Source organism: Arabidopsis lyrata (assembly GCF_000004255.2).
Source record: "Arabidopsis lyrata subsp. lyrata unplaced genomic scaffold ARALYscaffold_7, whole genome shotgun sequence".
Lineage (NCBI taxonomy): Eukaryota > Viridiplantae > Streptophyta > Magnoliopsida > Brassicales > Brassicaceae > Arabidopsis > Arabidopsis lyrata.
Window position 1 is genome coordinate 22,234,338 of NW_003302549.1, and position 24,842 is coordinate 22,259,179.

Genomic DNA, 24,842 nt, shown 5'->3' on the forward strand with positions numbered 1-24,842 from the left:
CAGATGATACAAAGAGCACTATGAGAGGGATTTCCAATAGAACAAGCACCAAAGGATCAAAGCAATGAGGTTCGGGCTGATGAATCTATCACTAAAGAAGCAGTAGGCGAGCAACTTCAGGTTCCATCATCAACAGTACTAGATGATTTCCAAGAGAATAGTAACACGGAAGCAGTGACGGACCTTGCTGACCGGGATCTCTCAGTACAGAATCCAACTGAACTCATTCAGTCTCATCAATCTCCCATTAAAGAAACTTCATTTGAAGTCGAGAAGGCACAAGAAGATAAAAACGAGGAAACTGTTGATGCGTTGATAACGAACGTGCAAGTGAAAGATCAGCCCAAAGACGACTTTGAAGCCCCTGCAATAGATAAAGAGATATCAGAACAAGAACAGAAGTCAAATGATCTCACAGATGTCCAAGAAGATATTGGTACATATGTTAAAGTGCAAGTTCCTGATGATAAACTTGGTGACGTAGATGCAATCAAAGATGGAGTTACTGTTGAAGAGGTAATATTTAAAACAAAGAAACATAGTATTTAGTTAACTTTAGAAACATAGTTGTTCTAGTAATTATCAATTGTTGCTGACCGAAGTTTTTAATGTGATTTTGGCAATGCAGAAGACCAACACGTCTGAAAATATTGATCATGAAGCTGCAAAAGAGATCTATCAAGAGGAGAGTAAGCAAACAGATACTGTCAAGGAAGAGATCAAAGAGGTATGAAAATAAACATTATTCAGTAGTGTTTTTGTTTTTGTTCTCACAATCATTTAATATCTAAATCAAAGAAACCATGTTTATGCAGGAGGAAACAAATCAAGAAAGTTTCAACAATGTGAAGAAAACTGATGATGCGATAGACAAAACACAACCCGAAATTCCGGGTATCGAAAGCTTGTCTTCTGTCAGCAAAACACAAGACAAACCAGAGGTAAAAGATACTTTGGTTTGGTATCATCATCCTGTTTTTTCCATAAGTACTGGAGAAAAATTCTTTCAAAGTCACAAGTCCTGAAAACAAAAGCTTTTTTTTTTTTTGGACAAAACCTGAAAACAAAAGCTTATTTCATTTTTTGCAGCAAAAAGATGAAGTTCCAAACCAACAGGAAAGGGAAATAACCAATGAAGTTCCAAAGCTAGAGAATCCAAAGATTGGAGAAGAACTACAGAAAAAAGATGGAGAATCTGAGAAGACCAAAGATTTGTTTTCAGAAGTAAAAGAAACTGAACCTGCAAGGAAATCGCTATCAGACCACATCCAGAAAGTGAAAGGAACAAATAAGATTGAAGATGCAACAACAGAACCGCATATTGAAGAAGAGCCTAAAACAGAGGAAGATGAGAATGATGATGAAGATCATGAACATAAAGATGATAAAACAAGTCCAGATTCTATAGTGATGGTTGAAGCTAAAGATACACTAAGCATTATCAAGACTCATAAGAAATCTCACGGCATTCTCTCTGGTGTTGGTTCAAAGGTAAAGCATTCCATTTCCAAGGTCAAGAAAGTACTTACTGGCAAATCTTCTCACACAACAAAGCCTTCATCACCTAAATAAGAGAAGAACAAGAAAACACAATCAGTGTCTATAAAGGTTTTTTTTTTTTTGGTTTGTTATTTTTTTGATTGGTTTGTTTTTTTGTGAATATTACAGATTTTTTTGTGGGTTTTTTTCACATGTTCAATAAATTGCAGAATGAATTGGTTTGGTTACTATGTTTTTACCTGATTTTTGATTACTTCTCTCCTGCACTTTTTATGAACCTAAACAAATACAATTACACATGTTTATAGTTACATTATACAGTAGAAAACAAAAGTTTTCTCATGTGTGTTTATCTAATCTATGTTTGTAATATAAAGCTCTTGCTTAGCAATAAAATACTTTCCAATAAGATCACCAGATTCAACCACAAACTGTTCTTGAAACCGACCAACACGTCTACTTGCGACATCGAATCCGAGATCTTTGAAACTCGGAAGCCCTTCTGCTTGAACTCCATCACCACAGATCAGAAACTGATTCCCGACGATAAACGATCCAACGGCACGAATTATGACTCCACCATTGCCGTGTGGCTTGCAATGAAGCTTCTCAACGACATGGACAAGTTTCTCACTCGGTAAATCCCCTGTTAATGTGTTACGAATGTCTGATAATGCTGAGAAGATTTCAGTTGATCCTGTGTGATGTTTCCCAGAGAAACTGAAAACTGAAGTTTCAGTGTAGAGCGATTTTGCATGGTTCCAGAGATCATCAAATCCATCAAAGAGGGAGTAATAGTGTATAGTGAGCATCTGAACATTCCAATAAGATCATTAATGTTAAGGTTAATTTGGTATTGTCTAACTAAGCAAAGTTAATAAGATCATCATATACTTACATCAGCTAAATCTTTCAATCTTTGAGTTGGATCAAAGATGCTTTGAACAAAAGTCGCCAAATCTACTCTTTCCTTCTCGTGTTTTGTAATAAAAGGGTGTGACAAGAGCTGTTCAAGAAACAGAGGAAACACCATCAGACTTGATTAATAGTTGCAGAGTAGCGTTTCTGACCGGAAAAAGAAGCACAGATTAATAGGAAACAACAGACAAATACAAAGAAATGCATCGAACTTCTAACGAACAGAAGAATACTAAGAGACGCACCAAACTTCTAACCAAAGTTTTCTCTAAAAATTACTTATTTCAGTAAAGTACTAGAATTGTAAATATATGACATTTCAATTTACCAACCTGGTCAGCTGTTGGTCTAGCATCTGGATCCTTCTGGAGGCAAGCATCAATGAAGGAACAGAACTCTGGTGAAAATTCTTGTTTTGGTGGTGTTGGTGATGGATCATCCAAGATCTTCCAATCACATAACACAAAAGACAGAAATTTAGTGAAAATTATGAATAATATTTCGCAAAAAAGAATTTGGGGACAAGTTGATTCACCTGCAACATAAGATTAACAGGCCCTTCATTAGCTATATACGGAAACTCTCCAGTGCCGCATTCAAAAAGAGCGAGACCAAGGCTCCATATATCAGCTGGATAAGAATAACTGTCATTCCTAATCCGCTCCGGTGACATGTAGGTGACAGTTCCAACAAAAGTAGCACACTTTGTAACCACCATTTTCAGATATATCAAGTTAGAAACTCATAAAGAATTATTGAATCCATAGGGTGAAAGAGTGAGATTCCATCACTAACCATAGCCATTGAGTTCTCGAGACCAGCACTTATGCCAAAATCGGTTATCTTCGGTTCCCCTTTCAGATTTATAAGTAAATTTGCAGGTTTAATGTCTCTATGGACAAGATGTCTCACTCCATGCAAGTAGCTCAATCCCTTGAAACGAAATCGCATCACCAAGAATGAATTTATATACACTTAACATACCACATCAATGTTTCACACTGGAGAGAGAGTTAAGTATCTTTACTTGCAAAAGTTTGTGGAACATTGATGAAAGAACCGGCTCAGGTATCTTCTTTGTTACTTTTAAGATATCTGCAAGAGATCCTCCATTCATATATTCAAGAGCTATGCTGATTTGTCCCGAGTCTGGACTATAAAACGCTCCGTGAAAATCCACAAGTCCTTCATGACAAGGAGCTTCACACAATGTCCGTATCTCTGTAAGCAATTGCTGTCTTTTCTCCTGCTCACCAAAATCAGTCAATATTCAAAAAGACATACTAAATGGACTTACATTTTTCTCTTTAATCAAGCAAAAGAGATAACATTACCCTTTCAAAGATATTAATCTTCTTCAAAGCTAGAATTCTATGATTAGGGATATGAATAGCTCGTTGAACAACGCTGCTAGCTCCGCTTCCTATAGCTCCAAAAACCCGCATTTCATGAGAAGCACATTGATACGTCGTCTCAGAACTTTCAGACTCATCCACATGAGAAGATGTACATTTTTGTAACCCGAGCTCGTTAAAATTGTAAACTCCATATGATCTACTAAGTAAATTCACAGTTCCACCATCTGATAACTTCACAAACAAACAAAAAGAAGATAATAATGTAAACAAATCACAAACATAACAAAACTTCTTAACTATGAAAATCACAACACAAGAAATCTTACTAAATACGAATCGTTTGGATCCAACGATGACGATGAAGAAAAACCCTTCTCAGCATCAAACAATGGAGAAAGCTTCTTCTTTAGCTCCTCCAATGCCGCCATTATAACTACTTTTTCTTTAACACAGACAAGAGTCAATGAAAAAAACCCAACCTTTTTCAGGTAAGAGTGTTCAATTTCAAAACTTTCTATTAGAAGAAACTAATTTAGCCAATAAAGACGATTTCTTACTTACCAAAACATGAAAACAAATCCCCAAATTTTCAAGTTTCTATAAATTAATTTAACTTTTCTTGTAGCATTCAATAGAATTGGATCAGAGTCGTTATGAGTCAACAAAATAGTCATGATTCACTAAACATAACAGTGAACTAATCGTAGAAAATTCAGAATTAAATCAATGGATCAAATTCACAAATTGAAGCAATCATGCAAAATCAAAATGATATATATATATATATAACTCTAAGAATTACAGAAAAAAAACTTACTTTTTCTTACTCTCAAAGTTTGTTGCTTTTCGTTCTTCAAAGGTTTTTTTTTTTTTGGGTGTGTTTCCTTGAGATGTGGAAGACGAACCTCTCTAACGTTTATCTCTGAAGAAGCAACTCCGACAATAACGCTGTTTTATGATTTGAACACTAAACTAAGTGCCGTCTTATAAGTATTAAAACACCACGAAGTTTAGTTTGTAAATTAGAAACGAGAGTTATTATGTTTTCGTGGGCCAATATATATTTAGAAGTGGCCCAACTATCTCCTCTAGGCCCATAAGTTTTTTTTTTCTTAGTCTCAATTCCATAGGTTGATAGGAATTTTCCACAATTTACAATTGAGACACCATCAATGAAACTCAAAAGAGTAATATTATGGTTAAATAAAAGCAGTGTTCTAAAAAGCGGTCTAGGCGGTCGTCTAGGCCCCGACTAGGCGCTAGGCTCTTATGCGACGCCTAGATAACCGCCTTGACCGCCTAAAATTATACAGATCTTGTTTAATGTATTTTTTCAATTTTAATTAGAGTTTTATTTATATATATAGTTATAAATATTCATATATTGTTTAATATAAATATAAATAAATGTTTTATCTAATTTTTGTTTATAATTTCATAATTTTTAGTTTTATATAGATATTTTATATAACTTTTATATATAATATCATATTTATAATATTTTATGTTATAAACGTCTAAACCGCCTAAAAATCGCCTAGACCCCGATTAGGCGTTCTAGGCGCTAGGCATTGGGTCACCGCCCGCTTAGCGCCTAGCGCTTTCTTGAACACTGAATAAAAGCAAGGAAATCAAATGAAACAAGGAAGGATTTTAAGTATAGGTTTTTTTTACTTATTTACTTTTAATCCAATGGAAACGTAAAAACTATTTAAAAATTGAAGTAACATAGACCATATTTTTATGTAGAATCAAAACAAAACATGGCAGATAAAATATTTGATTTTCGTCCACTTTTCATCAGGCATGGACGTTCGGATATTCGGGTCGGGTTCGGGTTCAGATTTTTCGGGTTTAGAACACTAAGATCCGTTCTGGTATTTTAAAACTTCGGATTCGGATCAAATTCATGTCAGATATTTCGGGTTCGGATTCGGGTTTACCCGAAGTATCCAAATATTAAATTTTTTGTATCCAATTCTATGTAAAGTATTGAAAAATACTCAAAATATCTATAAAACCCAAATATTTTATATCCGAATCTAGCCAAAGGTAGCTAAAACACCAAAAAATAGCTTAACATCCGAATAATTTAGGCACTTAGGTTATAACAAGTATAAATATTACTAATATATTATTATTATGTACTTATATTTCGGGTACTTGTTTGGGTTCGGGTTCAGATCAGACTTTTCGGATCGGATTCGGTTCGGTTCTTCGGGTTCTGGTATTATGCCTAGGCCTACTTTCCATGATGGGCGAAACCTGAAACCTGGTTTTTGATGTCTTGGAATCAAATTACTCATGAAGTCATGACGTTACTTGTATTGTATACTTTTAGACTCGTAAAGTGTCAACATAAGACCAAGTGTCGTTAGCTCAACTGGTAAAGATCTTAGGCGAAACATAGAAGTCGCCGGTTCGAGTGACGGTTGAGACGAAACTAATATTACATGCTGTGATTTCGGGCCTGAAGAGATTATGGGCTTTGGCCCAGAACCTTCTGGTATTCAAAAAAAAAAAAAAGTGTCAACATAAGATAGTCTCTTTAAAGTTGTTTATGGATTAAAAAATATTCGTAAATTATGTTCAAATTTTACTAACGAATTGTATATATATACAATATTGTTATCGGTTCGGTTTGGTTCGAATTTGGTTAGTTTGGATAGGAAGTTTTACTAACCATTCGGTTATTTTAAGAATTTTGGTTGGGATACAGTTCGTTTTTTTTGTTCGATTCGGTCAGTTATTCGGTTACCGGATTTTTCGCCTAAGTCTCTTTATTCTTCTCCATTCTCCCTAATTCTCTCTTCCGTTTTTAGTTTCGACATCTATGAGTTCCTTAACTGAAATACATGTCTAAATTTGTTTACACTTGGATTGATTTTATTATTTCGAATTCCCAAAAATCTCATCGAGAAATTGAACTAAATTTGGTCATAGTGTAATCAAAGCACTTGAAGAAACATAAAACAAATATAGAGACATAAGCTTGAAGAAACTTGATAGGACCCCATGAGAAGTATCAAACCAAACTATCACATGCATGCCCATGAAAAAAAATATATTCAACACAAAATCATCGACTGGTGAAATGATAATCACCATGAATTGGTCAAATCTGGGTATGAGAATTGGTCAAATCTGGGCCCTTTGTTGGATGTAGTAAGAGAATGGGGAATGATCGATCTTGATATTAGAAGGCACATGTGTGGCTGAAGCATGGTCTGGTCGGCGACAAAGAAGACATCGAACAGAGATTCTAAACCGGATAGAAGAGGTGCTTATGTTGCATAAAGAAAATCGTGTCGACGAAGGGGATAAGGTATTGTGGAGGGGAGTTAACAATACTTACAGAGACAAGTTCCTCACGAAGGATACATGGAAGCAGACACGTTCAGCCTCAAATAAGGTCGTATGGTATGAAAGAATTTGGTTTGCCCACTGAACACCGAAATTTTCTTTTTGTGCATGGCTAGCAGTGCAAAACAGACTCTCTACCGGGGATCAAATGTTTTGATCTCTCTCTTCAACCAAATGTTGCACTTGTTGTACAAACGGTTTTTTTTTTTTGAATTTAATTTAACATTACATTAAAAAAAAAGATAATCACCATGAATTGTGACGTTAAAACTAAAACATTCTGAGATGTCTCTCCCACGAAGAGGGGTAAATTGGAGCAAGGTCTCTCCTTCTCAACAATGAGCCGGAGGTGGTGGTTTGCACCATGAAAGGATCTCCGGTGATGCACCCGGGACGGATCAACCGCAGACGCACGCATGGAGACGCTGGAGAAGTATACGGTTAGAAAATTTCAGTGGAAGTCGAACCAACAGATGTGGTTCCATACTGGAAGAAAGTTGGATTTGTCTCAAACCCAGGCATGAAGACTGAGAGAAGTATTCGGTGAACAAACTCCGCCGAATTTTGAGAAACTTTAGAAGGATGAATATACGATCTTATTATTTCACAAACCCTTAGGTTTAGTATTTATACAACCTAGACTTTCCTGATTCTAAGGAGATATGAACTTATCTAGAATGTAAAATATACAATTCAGAAGATATCGAATATACAACTAATATTCGTCTAATAGATTCTAAGGAGATATGAACTTATCTAGAATGTAAAATATACAATTCAGAAGATATCGAATATACAACTAATATTCGTCTAATACCCCCCTTCACGTTGGAGCGTGTAAGTTTTGAACGCCCAACTTGAGTAGAAATGCATCGAACTCTGCTTTGCCCAATGCTTTAGTAAGTATATCAGCTAGTTGAATTGTTGTGGAGACGTGAGACGCGGCAATGTTACCCTTAACAATCTCGTCACGAACAAGATGACAATCTTTTTCGATATGCTTGGTTCTTTCATGGAAGACTGGATTTGAACTTATGTGTAATGCCGCTTGATTGTCGCAGAACACTGTCATTGGTTTGTCATGAACAATGCCGAAATCCGAGAGAAGTGCTTTAAGCCATTTGAGTTCCCTTGCGAGTTCTGACATAGAACGATATTCTGCCTCGGCGGAGGAGTTTGAAACAACGTCCTGTTTCTGGGTCTTCCACGAGATGAGAGAGTCGCCGAATTGAACAATCCGGCCTGAAAGAGATCGTCGCGTTAATGGACAAGCTGCATGATCACTGTCGCACCAACCAGTGAAATGCATAGGAGAGTCAGCTTTTAAAAGGATTCCTTGACCAAGAGTCCCTTTCAAATAACGAACCACTTTGAGGGCTGCGAGCCAATGGTCTGCACGCGGTTCCCGCATGAACTGAGAGAGAATGTGTATGGAGTAGGTGAGATCAGGCCGAGTATTGCCAAGATACACAAGACGACCTATTAAGCGACGATAGGTTTCTGGATCTTCAAGAAAAGGACCATTAGCACGAGCCAAGCTGTGTTTCTGGTCAATTGGTGAACCGGCCGGTTTGCATCCAAGGAGACCAGCTTCTGTGACAATTTCGGTTGCATATTTTCGTTGGCAGAGGTAAAAACCAAGCGGACTGCGAGCCACTTCAATTCCGAGAAAATACTTAAGAAAACCAAGGTCCTTCATGTGAAAGCAAGTACTAAGATAATCTTTAAAGGATTGGATGGCCGTGGGAGAGTTGCCGGAAATAATGAGATCATCGACATAAACCAAAATTCGAAGATTGATGCCGTTTTTCATGTAAATGAAGAGAGAATAGTCTGACCGAGTTTGTTTAAATCCATACTTTTCAAGCGCATCGGCCAGTTTAGCGAACCAACACCGAGGTGCTTGTTTGAGACCATATAAAGATTTCTTCAATTTACAAACTCGTGTATCCCCTGGAGTAGAGAATCCCGGTGGTAGTTTCATGTAAACTTCTTCATGAAGATCACCGTGAAGAAAAGCGTTGTGAACATCCATTTGATGCACTTCGTAATTCTGTTTGGCAGCAATATCAAGAAATAACCGGACAGTGGACATCTTGGCTACCGGAGCAAACGTTTCTTTATAATCCAAACCCTCCTTTTGATGATTACCTAGCACGACGAGACGAGCTTTATAGCGTTCGATAGTCCCATCAGAGTTAAGCTTGATACGGTAGACCCATTTGCAACCTAATGCTTTCTTATTAGGAGGAAGATCAACTAAGTCCCATGTCTTGTTAAGTTCAAGTGCAGTAACTTCAAAACCCATAGCTTTCTTCCATACAAAATGTTTCATAGCTTCCATAAAACTTGTTGGCTCAATATTAGTAGTTAACGTGACTAAATAGCCACGGTGAGTAGAGGAAAATCTGTCACATGAAACATAATTAGAGATGGGATAAGGTGTACCTGAGGACGACTGATCAGAGGACGTGTTAGTAGCGGGGAGAGGGGGCGTGGAGAGAGATGATGTTTGAACAACGTAGTCACGAAGCTTAACAGAGGGAAACTTTTGACGTTTTCCCTTGCCAAGTGAATCATGTGGAATATCAAGGTCAGCAGTGGATGTGTCATTAGTATCAACCACGGCCCGTGTTGGTTGTGTAATCGGAGAAGATGATGGAGAAACAGAGTCCTCAACGGTTTCTTCGTGTGCTGTTTCGCGAGCTAGAGCCGGTGCAACCATAGCGGGAGTCTGTGACTCGTCTGGTGTTGGAGTTGGTTCTGTCATAGACACCGGTTGTAACATTTCTGGTGGTGTATTGGGGACTGGTACAGAAGGCAAAACGATGTCTATATCATCAGTGGAGCTCGTGGTTGCGGTGGAGATAGGAGATTCAATGCAAGAGGGAAGATTATCTTTGATGGTAAAAGGAAACGTGTCTTCACAGAACACAACATCACGTGATATGAATGTGACTTCTTCATCAAGGTCGTATAGTTTCCATCCTTTCTTTCCAGAAGGATATCCAAGAAAAATGCATCTCCTACTCCGAGAAGCGAATTTATCACCTTTGTGATTCGTGTTATGAGCATAGGCTAAGCATCCAAAAATTCGAAGATGATTGAGGGATGGGGAACGACCATATAGTCGCTCATATGGTGTGTGACCCTTCAAGATCTGTGAAGGAGTACGGTTAAGGAGATAGACGGCTGTGAGAACGCATTCAGCCCAATATTCAATCGGAAGACCAGCTTGAAAACGGAGAGCACGAGCAATATTGAGGATATGGCGATGTTTACGTTCCACCCGTCCATTTTGTTGTGGTGTGTAAACGCAAGATGTCTCATGAATAATTCCCTTGGTGCGAAAAAAATTCGATAAGCACATGAACTCTGTTCCGTTATCGCTGCGAATTGTTTTGATGTTCTTGGAGAATTGTCTTTCAACAAGAGCCACAAAATCTGTAAGATGTCGTGCAACGTTGGCTTTGTCAGGAAGAAGATAGACCCAAACCGCTCGAGAGTAGTCATCAACGATAGTTAGAAAATAGCGTGAGCCACATAAAGCTGTAGTGCGGTACGGACCCCATAGATCACAGTGTATCAAATCGAAAATGGATTTTGCATTATTCAAACTGATAGGAAAACTTTGACGTGTTTGTTTAGCTCTAAGGCAAACATCACAATTCTGAAACAAAAGCTCACTACTACTACTAACACCATGAATTCCAGGAACCATGCCAACAACACGAGAAGATGGATGACCCAATCGTCGATGCCACAAAACAGATTCATCACGAACACTTGTTTGCAAAGATGTCACGGTTGCGATCTCTTGAAATTGATACAGCCCCTCTCCCACTCGCTCACTAACTCCAATCAGCGTCCTCGAAGTTCGGTCCTGCAAAATTAAGAGCTTATCAATGATTTGGCCAACCAAAAAATTTTCAGTGACCAGCTGTCCCACAGAAATAAGATTAGTATCAAATCCATCAACGAGGTAAACATTGTGTAAAGTAAGTCTCTGTGAGAGACGAATGCTGCCTTGTTTGGAGGCAAGAGAATCGCGTCCGTTTGGTAACTTGACCCAAACCGGAATAATGTTACGAACTTCTTCAAGAATGTCACTCCGACCAGTCATGTGGTGGGTGGCACCGGTATCTAGAATCCAAGATATCGAATTGTTCTTACCACTTAACTGATCCGATTTGGACTTTTTATTGACGACTCGTTTAATGATACTCCATTGATCATCGGTAATGCCACTTAGACCTTGACGATCTTTGTCGGAGATAGGTGATATGTCTGGGAGACAAACTGAGTTAGCACCAATGACTTGTGTGCTATTAACTTGAGGAGATGAGCCATGACCACGGCCGAAAGAGGAATTTCGATTGTCACTGCGAGAGTTCTTGCGTTCTTCCCACCAATCGGGATATCCTACTATCTTGAAACAGCCGCTGACTTCATGACCCATCTTACCACAACCAGTACATTTACGTGAGGGATCACGATTCGGAGGACGTGATGTTCCTCCAATGGATTGACGGGACACGTCTTGTGTCCGAATAGAATCGGGCCGAGACATAGAGTTTGATGATGGTATGCGAGAAGCAAAGCTCATCACCGTAGTTTCTTGAGATATACTTGAACGAATTGTTTCGTTCTGAACAACAGTTTGATAAACACTATCAAGATCTGGAAGAGGTGAGATGGCGCAAATTTGGGATCGGATAACACCATGTGTAGCGTCATCGAGGCCAGAGAGGAAATCGTGAATTCGCAGTGTCTCACGTTCCTTGTCATGAGCAGTATTTAAATCACATTCACACTTGCCACAGTTGCAGCGTTTGGAGTTCATACACTCAGAGATAGCATCCCAAATTTTGGTTAGTCTTCCAAAATAATCATCGATGCTGGATCCGTTCTTTTTGCAAGTTGCCAATGAATTGCGTAATTGTTGTAGTCTTGCTCCACTCTTGATTGAAAATCGTTTCTTAATGATGTCCCAAAGTTCTTTAGCAATTTCACGAGTAGATATAGATGAGCGTATCTTGGGGTCAATTGTTTGTTTAATCCAACCCACCAATAGATGATTGTTGGCGATCCAATCTTCGAGGTCAGGAGAATTAGCTGCTGGTTTTGGAATGCTTCCGTCAAGGAAGCCAAACTTCTTGCGCGAGCTGAGTGCCATACGGAAATTGATGGCCCATTCGTCATAGTTTGTACCAGTGAGCAGTGGTTGAGAGATTATAGCGCCAGGATTGTCGTTTGATGAGAGGTCATAAGGAGAGATGGTTTTGCGTTTTGGTTCTGTGGGGACGTTTGCAAGAGCCATGGTTCACAGATGAGCAAAACGGAGATGATAATGAAGTCGATGAGGATGATGATGAAGGATGCTTCTGTTTTTCGTTTAGAAGAAAAAAAAACAGAGAGATTAGGTCAAGATTTTGTGAATAAAATCGAGACTGGATGCCAAATAATCCTCTGTTTTCGTGAATGAGAACAGAGTTTTGATAATGATAAGAGGAATCAAGCTTAGAAGAGATCAAGCTTGATTTAGGTCAAAAAAAAACGAAGGAAAAAAAATTAGATCGTTTCTTGCTCTGATACCATGAGAAACTTTAGAAGGATGAATATACGATCTTATTATTTCACAAACCCTTAGGTTTAGTATTTATACAACCTAGACTTTCCTGATTCTAAGGAGATATGAACTTATCTAGAATGTAAAATATACAATTCAGAAGATATCGAATATACAACTAATATTCGTCTAATAGATTCTAAGGAGATATGAACTTATCTAGAATGTAAAATATACAATTCAGAAGATATCGAATATACAACTAATATTCGTCTAATAAATTTGGAAGAAAAACAAACCAACAAAGGGGGTTCTTGACTATAAACAAGGAGGAAAGGCTTGGTACCACACCACAGTAATAGATCGCAAGGAAGCGAGTGGAGACACACAAACCTCATCATCCATTGGTCATAACGTCGAGAAAACTCCAACAAAATACTGAAACAGATTGGAAGTAATAGTTAACTTCGGGCCTAAAGCGGCGGATCTGGCGGATCGGCGGATCTGGAGGTTTCGGTGGCTTGATAGATCTCGTCGGAGTCATAGAGATCAGACTTCGAAGGAGGGCTGGAGACATGAACAGCTCAAACAGAGACGAAAAAGAGAAGGCTGAAAGCAGGAGATTCCACATCCCAATAGCTACACAAACCATGGAGAAACTAGACGAAAGATCTCGCCGGTGACAAGGACCACCAACGGAAATAAAATATGGATTTGGGGGAAGGGTTGGGAGACCCACCAAAAGGAGTTGAAGATGTTTAGAAGGAGGACCTTACGGAGGAGCACTCATCTTGAACCAGCAAGACGGCGGCAACCACATTGAAAAACGTACCTGGGAGAATTTGAAATTTAAAATTCAGAACTTTCTTTCTTGATTTTATATAATTATGGTTATATTATTGTTTAGAAGTAGTTTACATTATTTTAACCAACACCGAAATGATTTTTAAAAAAAATCAAATCTAATTGACATTAAATTGAACAAAACCAAATAATCACCAACTTATTTTTAAGTGAACCTAATTACGGATTTGAAGACTTCTATACATAAAAAATTTTATATGTAGAAGATTGAGCTTTTTTGCAAAGTGATACAAAGCATGGTATCTTTAGTGGTAAAAACAATAAAGATTAATAGAAAGTGTAGGAATTTAGTATTCGATAGAAAAGTAGATTAGTTAATGTAATGTTCTTAAGTATAATCTTTCTTTTATAAAAGAATATAAAGTATGCTATTTTATGAAAATACTAAAGTTACTTGATCAAAATGTTTAATGAGAAATTATACTATTTTAATAATTAAAGAGTATAAATATGGTTGGCATTTTCTCATAGAAAATTGTTAAAGCAAACGATTTTTCTATGGATGGTAAATTGAGGACTAGCTGAGTCTAAACAATTCAGTAATTGAATCCATGTATTCATAGACTCAAACCTACATATATAAACAAAAATAGTCTTGAGTGCTAAAGAAAATAAAAAAAAACTTACCAAAAAGAGAAATAAATTTATTTCAATGTCTGACGCGTGTCATAATATGTCAAACTTTCTCTTTTAAACACAAAAGCTCTCATAAATCGGAAAAAAGATAGTCAGCTACACGAAGTATAACAGAATACATGGCTACACATGCCAAATTTAAAAATATACAACCAACTACACGAACTAAATATATTGCATGCCCACATATACCAACTATATGACGACATGTAGTCAACATCACGAACATTTTATTCCGGTACACTAATCATCAAAATTCGGCATTGACCATCGTTGACCGGTATTGACCAACAAAAATATTCAAAAATATATATTTTTATTTATTTTAAATGTTTTTAAAAAGAATTATTCTATAGAATCGGTTATGGTGTTGTATAATAATAATAAAAAAACACATTCTATATTTTTAAAATATATATATTTTGTATGATAATAATAATTAGTTAATTTTTTCAATTTCAAAACTAAACTAAAAGCGAAATAAAATTCTATTACAAAAAAATTGGGTATATGACTCTTTAGTCTAAATTTTGCATGGTAAAAATATATAAAGTTTTTTGCTAAAATCAAAATCATAATACATAAAAAAGATATATAGAAAATTTTATATATTCTTTAGTCTAAATTTAATATATTTTTAAATTTTTGTAATTAAAATTATTAAAACAAATTCTCGTAATAACGCGTAAACAACAAAAAAATTCGCAATGTTTCTTTTTAATATATAGAAAATAGAAAATCTAACGATATTGATTTTAGCAAAAGCATTTGTAAAATAAGAAGTTAATGTTTTTTATTGACAATGTACAAATAAGTAATTCGCTTAATTATTTTTATTTCACTTTTATTTTAGTTTTTAAATTGAAAAAACTAACTAATTATAATAATCAATATATTAAATATATATACAAAATATATTTATTTTGAATTTAATATGTATTAGTTTTGTTTTTAATATTAAAATAAATAAAAATAATTTTTTTGCATATTTTTGTTGGTCAATGCCGGTCAACGATGGTCAACGCCGGATTTCAACGATTGGTGTACCGGAATAAGATGTTCGTGATGTTGACTACATGTCGTCATATAGTTGGTATATGTGGGCATGCAATACATTTAGTTCGTGTAGTTGGTTGTACATTTCTAAACTTGGCATGTGTAGCCATGTATTCCGTTATACTTCGTGTAGCTGAATATCTTTTTTTCTCATAAATCATTAAAATTCCATAATTGTTCATTACAACTTAATAGTATAAATGACTATTTTACCCTCAAGTTGATATTGTATAGCTCCTCATCTCAAAATCTTAAAATTACAACAATATCTAAAAGTGCTATTATTAATGGGCTATATTAATATCTATGCTCAGAAGACTTAAAAATTAGATTTGTACCATTGATAATTCAAAAATTAGAAAAGTAGGAAAGAGAAAAAAAATTAAAGCCATAACTATCCTTCTTATTTTGTTTTAATTACACAGAATGCCATTGCTGAATACACTATTCATTATCGGGTACTGTACACATGATACTGTTTATCAACTGTTTGACGATACTATTCATCTGAGATTGCTGATACTATTTATCACCGGATTGCATAAAACATTTTGTGATTTGTGTGGATAAATATTTGATCAACGTGTTAACTAGTACAATATCGCGATAAATTCATATATTATGTGTTAAATGTATATTTATCGTGTTAAACCAGTTATCATATCATATAAATTAATGTGAATTATATCAATTTTAAATTGTGAATTATAATTTACTCTATTCATCAAATACTTGGGTAAAAATATATATGAGTTAGGTGATTATCTATTAGGTTACCATGTTAACAACCAGGTTAAATCATAATGTATTGCGGTAACTTTATAAATATGTGATAAATTAATATTTATCGTGCTACCTCATTGATTATATCATATATAAAATATAACGAGTTATATATAGTATAGTATTTGTGTAGATAACTATTTAATTAACATGTTAACTAGTATAGTATCGTAATAGATTCATAAATTATGTGTTAACTATTTATTTACCTTGATATAAAACTACGGTAAATAGAATTGTAACGGGCTAATTTTTCATTTAGCAAAGTATCTCACCTTTTTCTAAATGATGTTCTATTACGAGAAAATTTTGATTGAAACGATTTCAACACTTTGAAAATCCGATTGATGACATCAATTGCGATGTTTTGTTACCAGAAAATTGTAGGCGGAGCCTTTGATGCACTGGATCTAATAAATCCCTCTCGCTCAACTCCGAATCAAACCGCGGTCTCGTCGTCACCATCGTCTTTCTTAACTCTCGACGAAGTGATAGCCGTCTGACATAAATCAGATGACGAACGGTTAGGACTGAGTGTGTTGGTTATCTCCGACGATCCACACCGCCGCTCGTTGGTTATGGAAATAAGCTACGGAAGTGGCCGGAACTCCAATCATCTTCATCGTCTCTATGTCCGGTAAACCAGCCCCGTCACAAGTGAATCACACAACTCTCCGATTTGCTTTTCCGGCCAACTTCTGATTTTAATATCTTTGTTTCGATTTTAGATTTATGTTGCCATTATTATTGTCATGGTTTTGTGTCGTCGGAGAAACAAAAGAAAGAAGAAAAGACAACAGAGATATTAAAGGGGTAAAAGAGTCTAAAAGATGGTGAAATTAATATTTGCACAGTGACCAATAGTGACCAATTGGTCAAACTAATTAATGAGTCGTCCAGGCATAGATATTGATATTACTCATTATTAATTACATCCAATTATCTAAGTAATTACAGTATGTATTTTTTTTTTGTTTTTTACTGGCCCATAGTTTTATATTTGACTCGGTTATAATATCTATAAAACGTGAAAAACAATGATTTCCAAAACAGAATCATGGTTAAATTTAATGACTTGAAAAAATATTTGACAAGTCAAAGTCTTTGCCTCTCAATTTCTACAAAATTCATTAATACATTTCTTACCTTTTAAATTGATTTTTACCTTTTTTGTTTATTTAATTATTTTAAAAATACACTCTTTTTTAACCACTCACTTTTTATCATCTTATCTGTGTATTTTTCTTTCTCGGATTTTATACAACTTTCTGCCCATCTTTGGTTTTCACTATTTGTTTGCGGATTTTTACACTCGATCTCTATACTTCTTAGCTTCGTACCCAGATTTAATCTGTTTTCAATTTTAGAATCATCATTTCGATTCGAGTTGGTGTTTAAATGGAATTCTCATTGATTTCCGATGAAAATTCCATCACAAACGACGCCCATCGATGTCCTGTTAACGATGATGCGTCTTATATACCCAAAAATCATCTTAACTTTTTCAGTAATAATCTAGGTCAATATCTTCTCTTACTCGATGGTCTTTTTCACCAGATCTGACCGATATCTCTAATCAGAACCACCACCAAAATCTTATACCTTTGATCCCAATTTATGATTCTCAAAATCAAAATTTGGTTACTAATCAAAACCATTTGGTTTACAACTCTTCCTCATATGAAATTCCATCAAACTACCCATTCATGAGTATCACATCCTACTCAAATACTGATCCCTTTGAGCAATCTATGAATAACATAGCCAACAACAAAAAAATCGATATAATCGATAATAGCCCAATTTTTGCAAACCCTAAAGGTATGTTCGAAAATTTTAATGATTTGTGGGGAAATACTATAGGGGATGAAATTGTACACAATGAGGAGCTTATTAATAAGGATTATGAGCCAGCTCTTGATCAGATGATGGGTGAACCTCAATCATTTGATGTGCCAGTGCCAAAAGGTATCAAAAACACAACCAAAGAAATCATGAATCAACGTGAAGATGGTAAGATGAAAAAAACTTATCAAAAGAAGAAAAAAAAGGCGGTGAGCACAAGCAAATATTTGAAGAACAGTGACATCATCAAAGTAAAATGGACAGAATCTGAGGACATGTAAGTCTTCATATTCTTTTTATTCTCATTATTCACTAATACAAAAATTAAAACTAGTATTCAATTTCATCCTTGGAAATTCTCATATAATATTTTTTTTATTGTATGCCTTTTATTTTATTTTTTGAGGATGTGAAAATATCTTGTAATATATATAGAAAATTGAAAGAGCTAATGGCGCTTGGGCTCCAAAAATGGACAACGATCGCAAAAAAGTTTGAAGGACGAACAGGAAAACAATGCAGAGAGAGGTGGCATAACCATGCTGGTCCTGACATTAAGGTGTTGTGTTCTTTCATCTCCCTATATTCTTATATTTATAATTTAATATAAACGATCATCACAACTTATATGTGTATATATAAATGTTACAAATAACTATGGCATTATCATGATTTTTTTTTTTTGTTTATTATTAATCATGTAGATGCATATGTTTTTGTATGAAAGCAATTTCGTACTTACAATGTGCACGCACACATGTATAGTGTATAGATTGCAATTCATATAGTTTAATAGTGGTGTGGCTAACGATTTAATATCAACCTGGATACAAAATTCATTGGCTAATTTTATTTTCTCATAGTTATTAAAAGGTGTTATTAAAACGTGCATCTTTCTAGTTTCTATATCTTCTTTCCTTCAATAAAAAAATGTCATAGGCATACAATAATAAGAGCATGATTTATGTATATGTAAATACACACAATTATATATAAATAATATGTGATTTCAGAAAACTAAATGGAGTGAAGAAGAAGAACAAATATTGATTGAAGAACACAAAGTAGTTGGTACCCAATGGATCAAGATCGCACAGAAACTTCCGGGGAGGAGCTATAACAATGTTAAGAACCATTGGAACAGCACAAAGCGTAAGGTGCAAAATCAAAGTGGTGGAACTGTCAAACCTGTCGGCAATAACATCCTTGAAAACTACATAAGGTATGTCACAATCAACAACGATGATTTTCTCAAGACCGCTGAATCCGATGGTGAAACAACAAACAGTGAGAATGATGATGACTCTATAGATATGTTATATGGGGAGATGAATTTGAGTCTGGAGGCTACAGCGGAGACCACCAAACCATTGACCGATGCTTCTACAATATTACCTTATATTCCGATGCCAGAAGAGAATTCTACTGTGGAGGTTTGTAAAACAATGGAGGACATACTGGAGCTGCTCAGTTGGTGGGAATAATTTCCAGTGAAGGAAATTTCTTTGATATGATATTTTTTCACTATCGTGTGAGATAATATATCTATCTATCTATCTATTGATCTTTTTCTCTTTTTAATCAACTTTTAATTTACACCGTTTTGGTGTCTATATCTCTATCTATCTTTTTACTAGACATATATATGTTATGTTATGTGGTGTACTATTTTAATTGAGCGACATAGTATATTTTCTTCATATGGCTAAATTAATCAACAACAATTTCCCAGCTTACAACTATTTGCGTACTTTAAACTTCTATTAAAAGAGAACTACAAAATTATTTTTGTGTACAAGAGAAATCTTGGTCTTCGGATCAATAGTTTCTCTAAATATAATTTGTAAAAGCCAACCCTATGATTTGTAAAATCCATGTGTTACACAAAAAAAATTGAAAAACATTCATGACCTGATATAATTTTCTTTTGAAATTGTGTATTGGCAGACAAAACAAATTGCATCGTGATTTAAATTCAAAACTTTGACTTGCTCAGGAAACACCATGATTCATCGTCTTTTTTGTCATATGTTACATCATAATTAAAAATATTTGTTCTAATTTTATTATGATAATAGACTACATGTAACATATGCGATTACGATTTTGAATTGTAATATGTTTTAAGAGAATTTAACATTTAAGCGTGTTTGACGACCTATAACAATATCATTATAAATGACATATCTAAAAGTGATTTTTAATATTATGCGATTGAGGCTAAAACCTTAAAAAAAAAAAAAAAAACTTTGGGGATCTGTAAATTTGTAAACAAGTCTTTCGAATAACCTGAAGTAGTGAATCAACTGTGGAACAAAAGTGGATCTACATACCAAAAGCATGTGTGCGAAGCCACATACGAGGTTAATAGTACGTGAGCCGTGAGCCAAGTCCAAACGAATACAAATTCATACTTCTAGGGATGATTTTTTTGATATGCAACAAGAATGTTCCATTCGGAAAAAGAAAATGATTGTAATACTCCGGCTTTAAAAAAAATTGATAGGGAGATGAATATGAGTTTGGATGCTATAGCTAGAACAGAAACCGCCGCACTGTTATTAGTTGATGTCTCTACAATATCAGTTTATGTTCCAGGTCCAACATCATCTACTTGTGAAAATGGTTTTGCGGAGCTTTGTGAACCAATGTATAATACATGGGAATTGGATTGGCACAAAACTTTATTTACGGAATCATTTCTTGTGTCCATTAAGTAACTAACCATAGTTTAATACTAAAAGTCGTTACTCGAAATCGAAATTGTGGTGGAAAACTACATAGTCCCATCTCCGAATGGTGGTGATTTTCCCATCTCTTTATTATTTAACATGGATATTTCAAAAGCTGATGTCAAAATATTTTTGGCGTAGGATCACATATTTTTGGATTCGTTACTTACATAATTGAAATGAAGCTTTTAATTTCTTTTGATAAATCTATGTATTTTCAAAAAATTTATATTTTACAAATTGATATCTTTTTAGACTTCGGAGTGAAGTATACATATACATGCATAGGTTAGTTTTCTTTTGTCTTGCTTTAAATTCGTGTCAGCGGAGAAAGCGAAAACATCTTTTAAATCTCATGAAATAAAACGAAAATAAAAACTAAAAGAAGAAAAAAGTTGAAACTTGGAAATCATGCAAAGCCACACCTCTATTACTCTAACATCTCACTGTCTTACGTGTCCTCTTCTCATCACTCTAACTTCTTCTATAAATAAACCTTCTCCAAACTTTTCTAGTTTTATTACAAAGAAAATAAGTAAAACATTTCCTCATTATCTTACAATGGCGGATACACATCGTGTCGACCGTACTGAAAGGCACTTGCAATTTCAGTCGCCGTATGAAGGCGGCCGAGTTCATCTTCAGTATGAAGGTGGCGGCGGTTACGGTGGCGGCGGTTACAAGAGCATGATGCCTGAAAGTGGCCCATCTAGCACCCAAGTAATGTCTATTTTTATTTTATATTAATACATTCTCTTAATCTTCATACATACAAAGTTATGAAATGATTCTTTACGGATTAAGGGAGACTATATTCAAGGAATCTTGAAATTTTTGTTGAAATACATGTTGAATGATTTTGACACTGTAAAATTGTTCATTAAAACTGTTAGATTTATATGGTTACATAAAATGTCTTCTTGATCTTATTATTATGATTGTAAGTTAAATATGATCTTCAAAAGATCACAATAATGGTCAAATTGAAATGGATTTGTGATTATACCTTTTTTGATCTCATGTTTATGATTGTTAATCGGACAAAATTTTTGAAGTGTCACTTCAAACTTTCCGATCAATATGGTTACATGCATTTATACTTTTTCTTATTCTGTTTTTATGATTGTTAATTGAATATAATAAATTTTGCAATTATACGCATATAGCTTTTTTCTTAATTAAGTTTGCATGCATATATATACTTTTTTTGTCTTGATTTGAATGTAATGATCATTAACTTGTATCATCTTTTGAAAAGGTATTGTCCCTTTTGATTGGCGTCCCTGTCGTTGGTTCGCTACTTGCCTTGGCCGGTTTACTTCTAGCTGGTTCGGTGATTGGCTTAATGGTCGCTTTACCGCTATTCCTCCTCTTTAGCCCGGTTATAGTCCCAGCGGCTCTAACCATCGGGCTTGCAATGACGGGCTTTTTAGCCTCGGGAATGTTTGGTCTAACCGGGCTAAGCTCAATCTCATGGGTCATGAACTATCTTCGTGGGACAAGGAGGACAGTGCCTGAGCAATTGGAGTATGCTAAGAGGAGAATGGCTGATGCGGTTGGCTACGCTGGGCAAAAGGGCAAAGAAATGGGCCAGCATGTGCAGAACAAGGCCCAAGATGTTAAACAGTATGATATTTCTAAGTCACATGACACTACCACTAAGGGTCATGAGACTCAGGGGAGGACGACGGCTGCATGATGAGTTTTCGGTATGAACGGTAGATATGTGTTTTCAATATGATGTCCTTTTCTGCATTTTCAATATGATGTCCTTTTCCTGCATTTTCAATATGATGTTATGTGTTTTTTTTGTTTGGCTTTTTGTTGAACCATGTTATGTGTTTTGTGTTTTTGTAAGCATGAAAGATCGCAAGTGTTGTGGTAATATTTGAGTGTGTAATAATTCTTCTCCATCGTCACTTTGTCAGAATGTGTTGTAGACAATATAATACAATATAATATGATAAGTTGATAAATCATGGAATATCTGGTATACACTTTTATAAATTTTTTTATCTTATGTAGTTGTAGATTTGATAAATAAATAAACATCAGTGACAAAAAAAAAAAAAAAAAGTTGTAGATTTGATAAATTGATGAAAGTAATAATGGAAGAGTTATAATAGACTCTTATCCAAATAATGGTATATATATGATACATTGATAGATTTTTAATATCTTTTTCGATTTTCATTATTTTCATATATTTTTGAACAATTATTTTGATCGTTTGATTATTGTTTCGGTCGATCTCACTCGATCTCTCAATAAGATTAGAGAGAACAATGGAATTTTGTAAAGAGAGGAAACACTCAAATAAAAGGTGAAAAGAATTCCGAGTGCACTATAGAAGCCAAGACTTTTTTCTTACTGAAAGCCCAATTTTTTTTTTTATGCTCTTTAAGTCTTTATAGTTGCATTCGCATACACCTTTAAAAAAAATGTAAATAATAAATTTTATATGATAGGTCCCAGATATAGGACAATCAATGTTGATCAAGAACAAAGACAAGAACACTTTGGTTCTCAAAGACTTTAGAACAAGTTACTATAATTTTTCTCTTCCCTTAGATTGTGCAATAAACATGCTTAAATACACAAGAAAATAAAGTAACAACTAAGGCACGTAAAACGTGGGTAAGTAAACACATTGCCACTAACTACAATAATTAAAATAACTAAAACTCTTGGCCACGTAATCTTCTTCCTCAATTTGTATCTCATCATTATATATATATCATTCTTTTTCTACTTCCTCACTTTGAAATATTGACGTAAATTTAATTCTTAAAGTCTTACGTTTTTTTAGCGATTAAATTAGGGGTAAAATTTTACTGAAAAAAAATTGAAATCCAAATAAACCGAAAACCAACTTGAACCGAGAAAGAGTAGAAATTAACCTTCTTAAGAAATCATAATTTTATGGGTTACTGGTAAGAATTTTAAGATTTTATTTTTATTGGTATATGGATTCTTATATTTCTAATAAAATATTGTTATCAGTGTGATGATTTTATAACTCCAATCCTCTCTTATTCAAAAAGTTGAGTATTTAATGATTTTGTAATTCTATCAAACTCTAGTGCTATGGGAACAATAATTCTTGAAGTTATTTAAAAAAAAGCCATTATTCTTAGAATGACTTTCAGATTTGGGCATTTTCCCAAATGCCTTTCGGATTTAGGTACTCCACCTTTTTGAGATTATGCTTTTGTCCTTCTCCACACTACGTCATTCTCGCCTTCTGTTTTCTCCTCCGTTTAGAAACGACACATTCGCAATCGCGGGTTTACTGTAACAAAAACGTCACTTTTTCTACAATGTCTGTGTTCTCGCTCCGTTTTGATGGTTAGCACCCAGAGTAAGAGAGCTGAGGCAGCTGCCGCATTTTTCCGTTCCCAATCGGCCGTTTCCCCAAAAAAGAAAAAGGCTAAAGCTGTTCATAACTCGCTGGCAGAAGAATCTCGTTGTCGGAATACAATTCCAGGTTAAATCCGAAGTTTTTGTTTTTCAATTTGCAATCTGTTGTATTTCTGCATTTCGGTTGATGTGATAATCAAGTTGTCAAGGTTTTGAAATGCTCAAATCTAAAACTCCAATTTTTTGCAGATTCATCAAATAGCGATACCACTGCTACTATTGGTGAAGGTACTGTGCTCTTTTTTGCCCCCTTATAGTGTTACTGTAAAAACACCTTTATTCATTCTGCTTTACAGTTTCTGGGATTTTAAATTGCATAAGCTTTTGAGTTTTTTGTATGTAATAATCAATTTTCACGAAATGTCATGTAACACTAAAGGCTCTGCGAATAGTTGTCGTCGTACTTTCCTCGTATTAGCCTCTGTTTTTGTTTCGTACTGCTAACATTTATCCTGTTATTTTTTGATATCTTCCGTTCTATGCTGACTGTGCTATAAAACAAGGGATGTCATACTTTTTGATTATAGGGACCACTCCTGTTGATGTGTCTTCTTCACAGGCTCAATCTGAAAGTACGATATAAAGACTCCTCTTTTAACTTTGTTTCCAACATCAGCTTATTTTTTCTTTTTCAGTTTATATCTTTCATCTATGACGTATCTACATTATAGAAATGCTGTTTTTAGATCATGTATTTATATGTCCTTCCTTTTTTCTCTAAAGGCTCTTCTCCACGTTCACCCACCTCCACGTCAGGGTCTAACATCGACAAAACTATTACATCTTCAAGTGATAGCT

At 34.9% G+C, this 24,842-nt stretch overlaps 4 protein-coding genes across 5 annotated transcripts in view; 3 read left to right on the plus strand and 1 right to left on the minus strand.

Annotated features, from left to right (window-relative positions):
* LOC9306775 (microtubule-associated protein futsch) overlaps window positions 1-1,730 on the plus strand; it is an 11,118-nt gene extending 9,388 nt beyond the window's left edge. The window contains 5 exon segments of the mRNA XM_021019039.1: window positions 1-26; window positions 29-516; window positions 629-727; window positions 816-941; window positions 1,090-1,730. The exon segment at window positions 1-26 is cut by the window's left edge and continues 3,326 nt beyond it. Of these exon segments, the coding sequence (XP_020874698.1) occupies window positions 1-26; window positions 29-516; window positions 629-727; window positions 816-941; window positions 1,090-1,572 (1,222 nt within the window). The 3' untranslated portion in view covers window positions 1,573-1,730.
* Window positions 1,731-1,750: 20 nt separating this feature from the next.
* On the minus strand, window positions 1,751-4,692 carry LOC9304722 (mitogen-activated protein kinase kinase 3). The gene is made up of 9 exons (XM_021019053.1): window positions 4,594-4,692; window positions 4,103-4,218; window positions 3,753-4,007; window positions 3,446-3,664; window positions 3,214-3,351; window positions 2,954-3,121; window positions 2,751-2,864; window positions 2,399-2,506; window positions 1,751-2,312 (listed from the first exon to the last, which is right to left on the minus strand). The coding sequence occupies exons 2-9, from the start codon at window positions 4,202-4,204 to the stop codon at window positions 1,854-1,856; spliced, it is 1,563 nt and encodes a 520-aa protein (XP_020874712.1). The 5' UTR covers window positions 4,205-4,218; window positions 4,594-4,692; the 3' UTR covers window positions 1,751-1,853.
* A 12,569-nt stretch (window positions 4,693-17,261) lies between these two features.
* On the plus strand, window positions 17,262-19,399 carry LOC9306776 (transcription factor MYB115). 2 transcript variants are annotated; one of them, XM_021019058.1, is made up of 4 exons: window positions 17,262-17,868; window positions 17,962-18,169; window positions 18,328-18,451; window positions 18,906-19,399. In XM_021019058.1, exons 1-4 carry the CDS (start codon window positions 17,754-17,756, stop codon window positions 19,374-19,376), a joined length of 918 nt encoding a protein of 305 aa, XP_020874717.1. In that variant the 5' UTR covers window positions 17,262-17,753; the 3' UTR covers window positions 19,377-19,399. The 2 variants fall into 2 exon arrangements, with proteins under 2 accessions (XP_020874717.1, XP_002868650.2); XM_002868604.2 differs by having other exon boundaries at window positions 17,262-18,169.
* Window positions 19,400-21,136: 1,737 nt separating this feature from the next.
* LOC9304723 (oleosin 21.2 kDa) lies at window positions 21,137-22,547 on the plus strand. The gene is made up of 2 exons (XM_021019060.1): window positions 21,137-21,344; window positions 21,883-22,547. Exons 1-2 carry the CDS (start codon window positions 21,186-21,188, stop codon window positions 22,321-22,323), a joined length of 600 nt encoding a protein of 199 aa, XP_020874719.1. The 5' UTR covers window positions 21,137-21,185; the 3' UTR covers window positions 22,324-22,547.
* Window positions 22,548-24,842: the final 2,295 nt, after the last annotated feature.

Coding starts and splice junctions, on each gene's coding strand:
- LOC9304722 (XM_021019053.1), bottom strand. CDS start 4,204: ATGGCGGCATTGGAGGAGCTAAAGAAGAAGCTTTCTCCATTGTTTGAT. Junction 2,865..2,953: donor CTGTTAATCTTATGTTGCAG/GTGAATCAACTT, acceptor TGTGATTGGAAG/ATCTTGGATGATCCATCACC. Junction 2,507..2,750: donor CTAGACCAACAGCTGACCAG/GTTGGTAAATTG, acceptor TTTCTTGAACAG/CTCTTGTCACACCCTTTTAT.
- LOC9306776 (XM_002868604.2), top strand. CDS start 17,754: ATGAGTATCACATCCTACTCAAATACTGATCCCTTTGAGCAATCTATG. Junction 18,170..18,327: donor TGGACAGAATCTGAGGACAT/GTAAGTCTTCAT, acceptor TAATATATATAG/AAAATTGAAAGAGCTAATGG. Junction 18,452..18,905: donor ATGCTGGTCCTGACATTAAG/GTGTTGTGTTCT, acceptor ATGTGATTTCAG/AAAACTAAATGGAGTGAAGA.
- LOC9304723 (XM_021019060.1), top strand. CDS start 21,186: ATGGCGGATACACATCGTGTCGACCGTACTGAAAGGCACTTGCAATTT. Junction 21,345..21,882: donor GTGGCCCATCTAGCACCCAA/GTAATGTCTATT, acceptor TCTTTTGAAAAG/GTATTGTCCCTTTTGATTGG.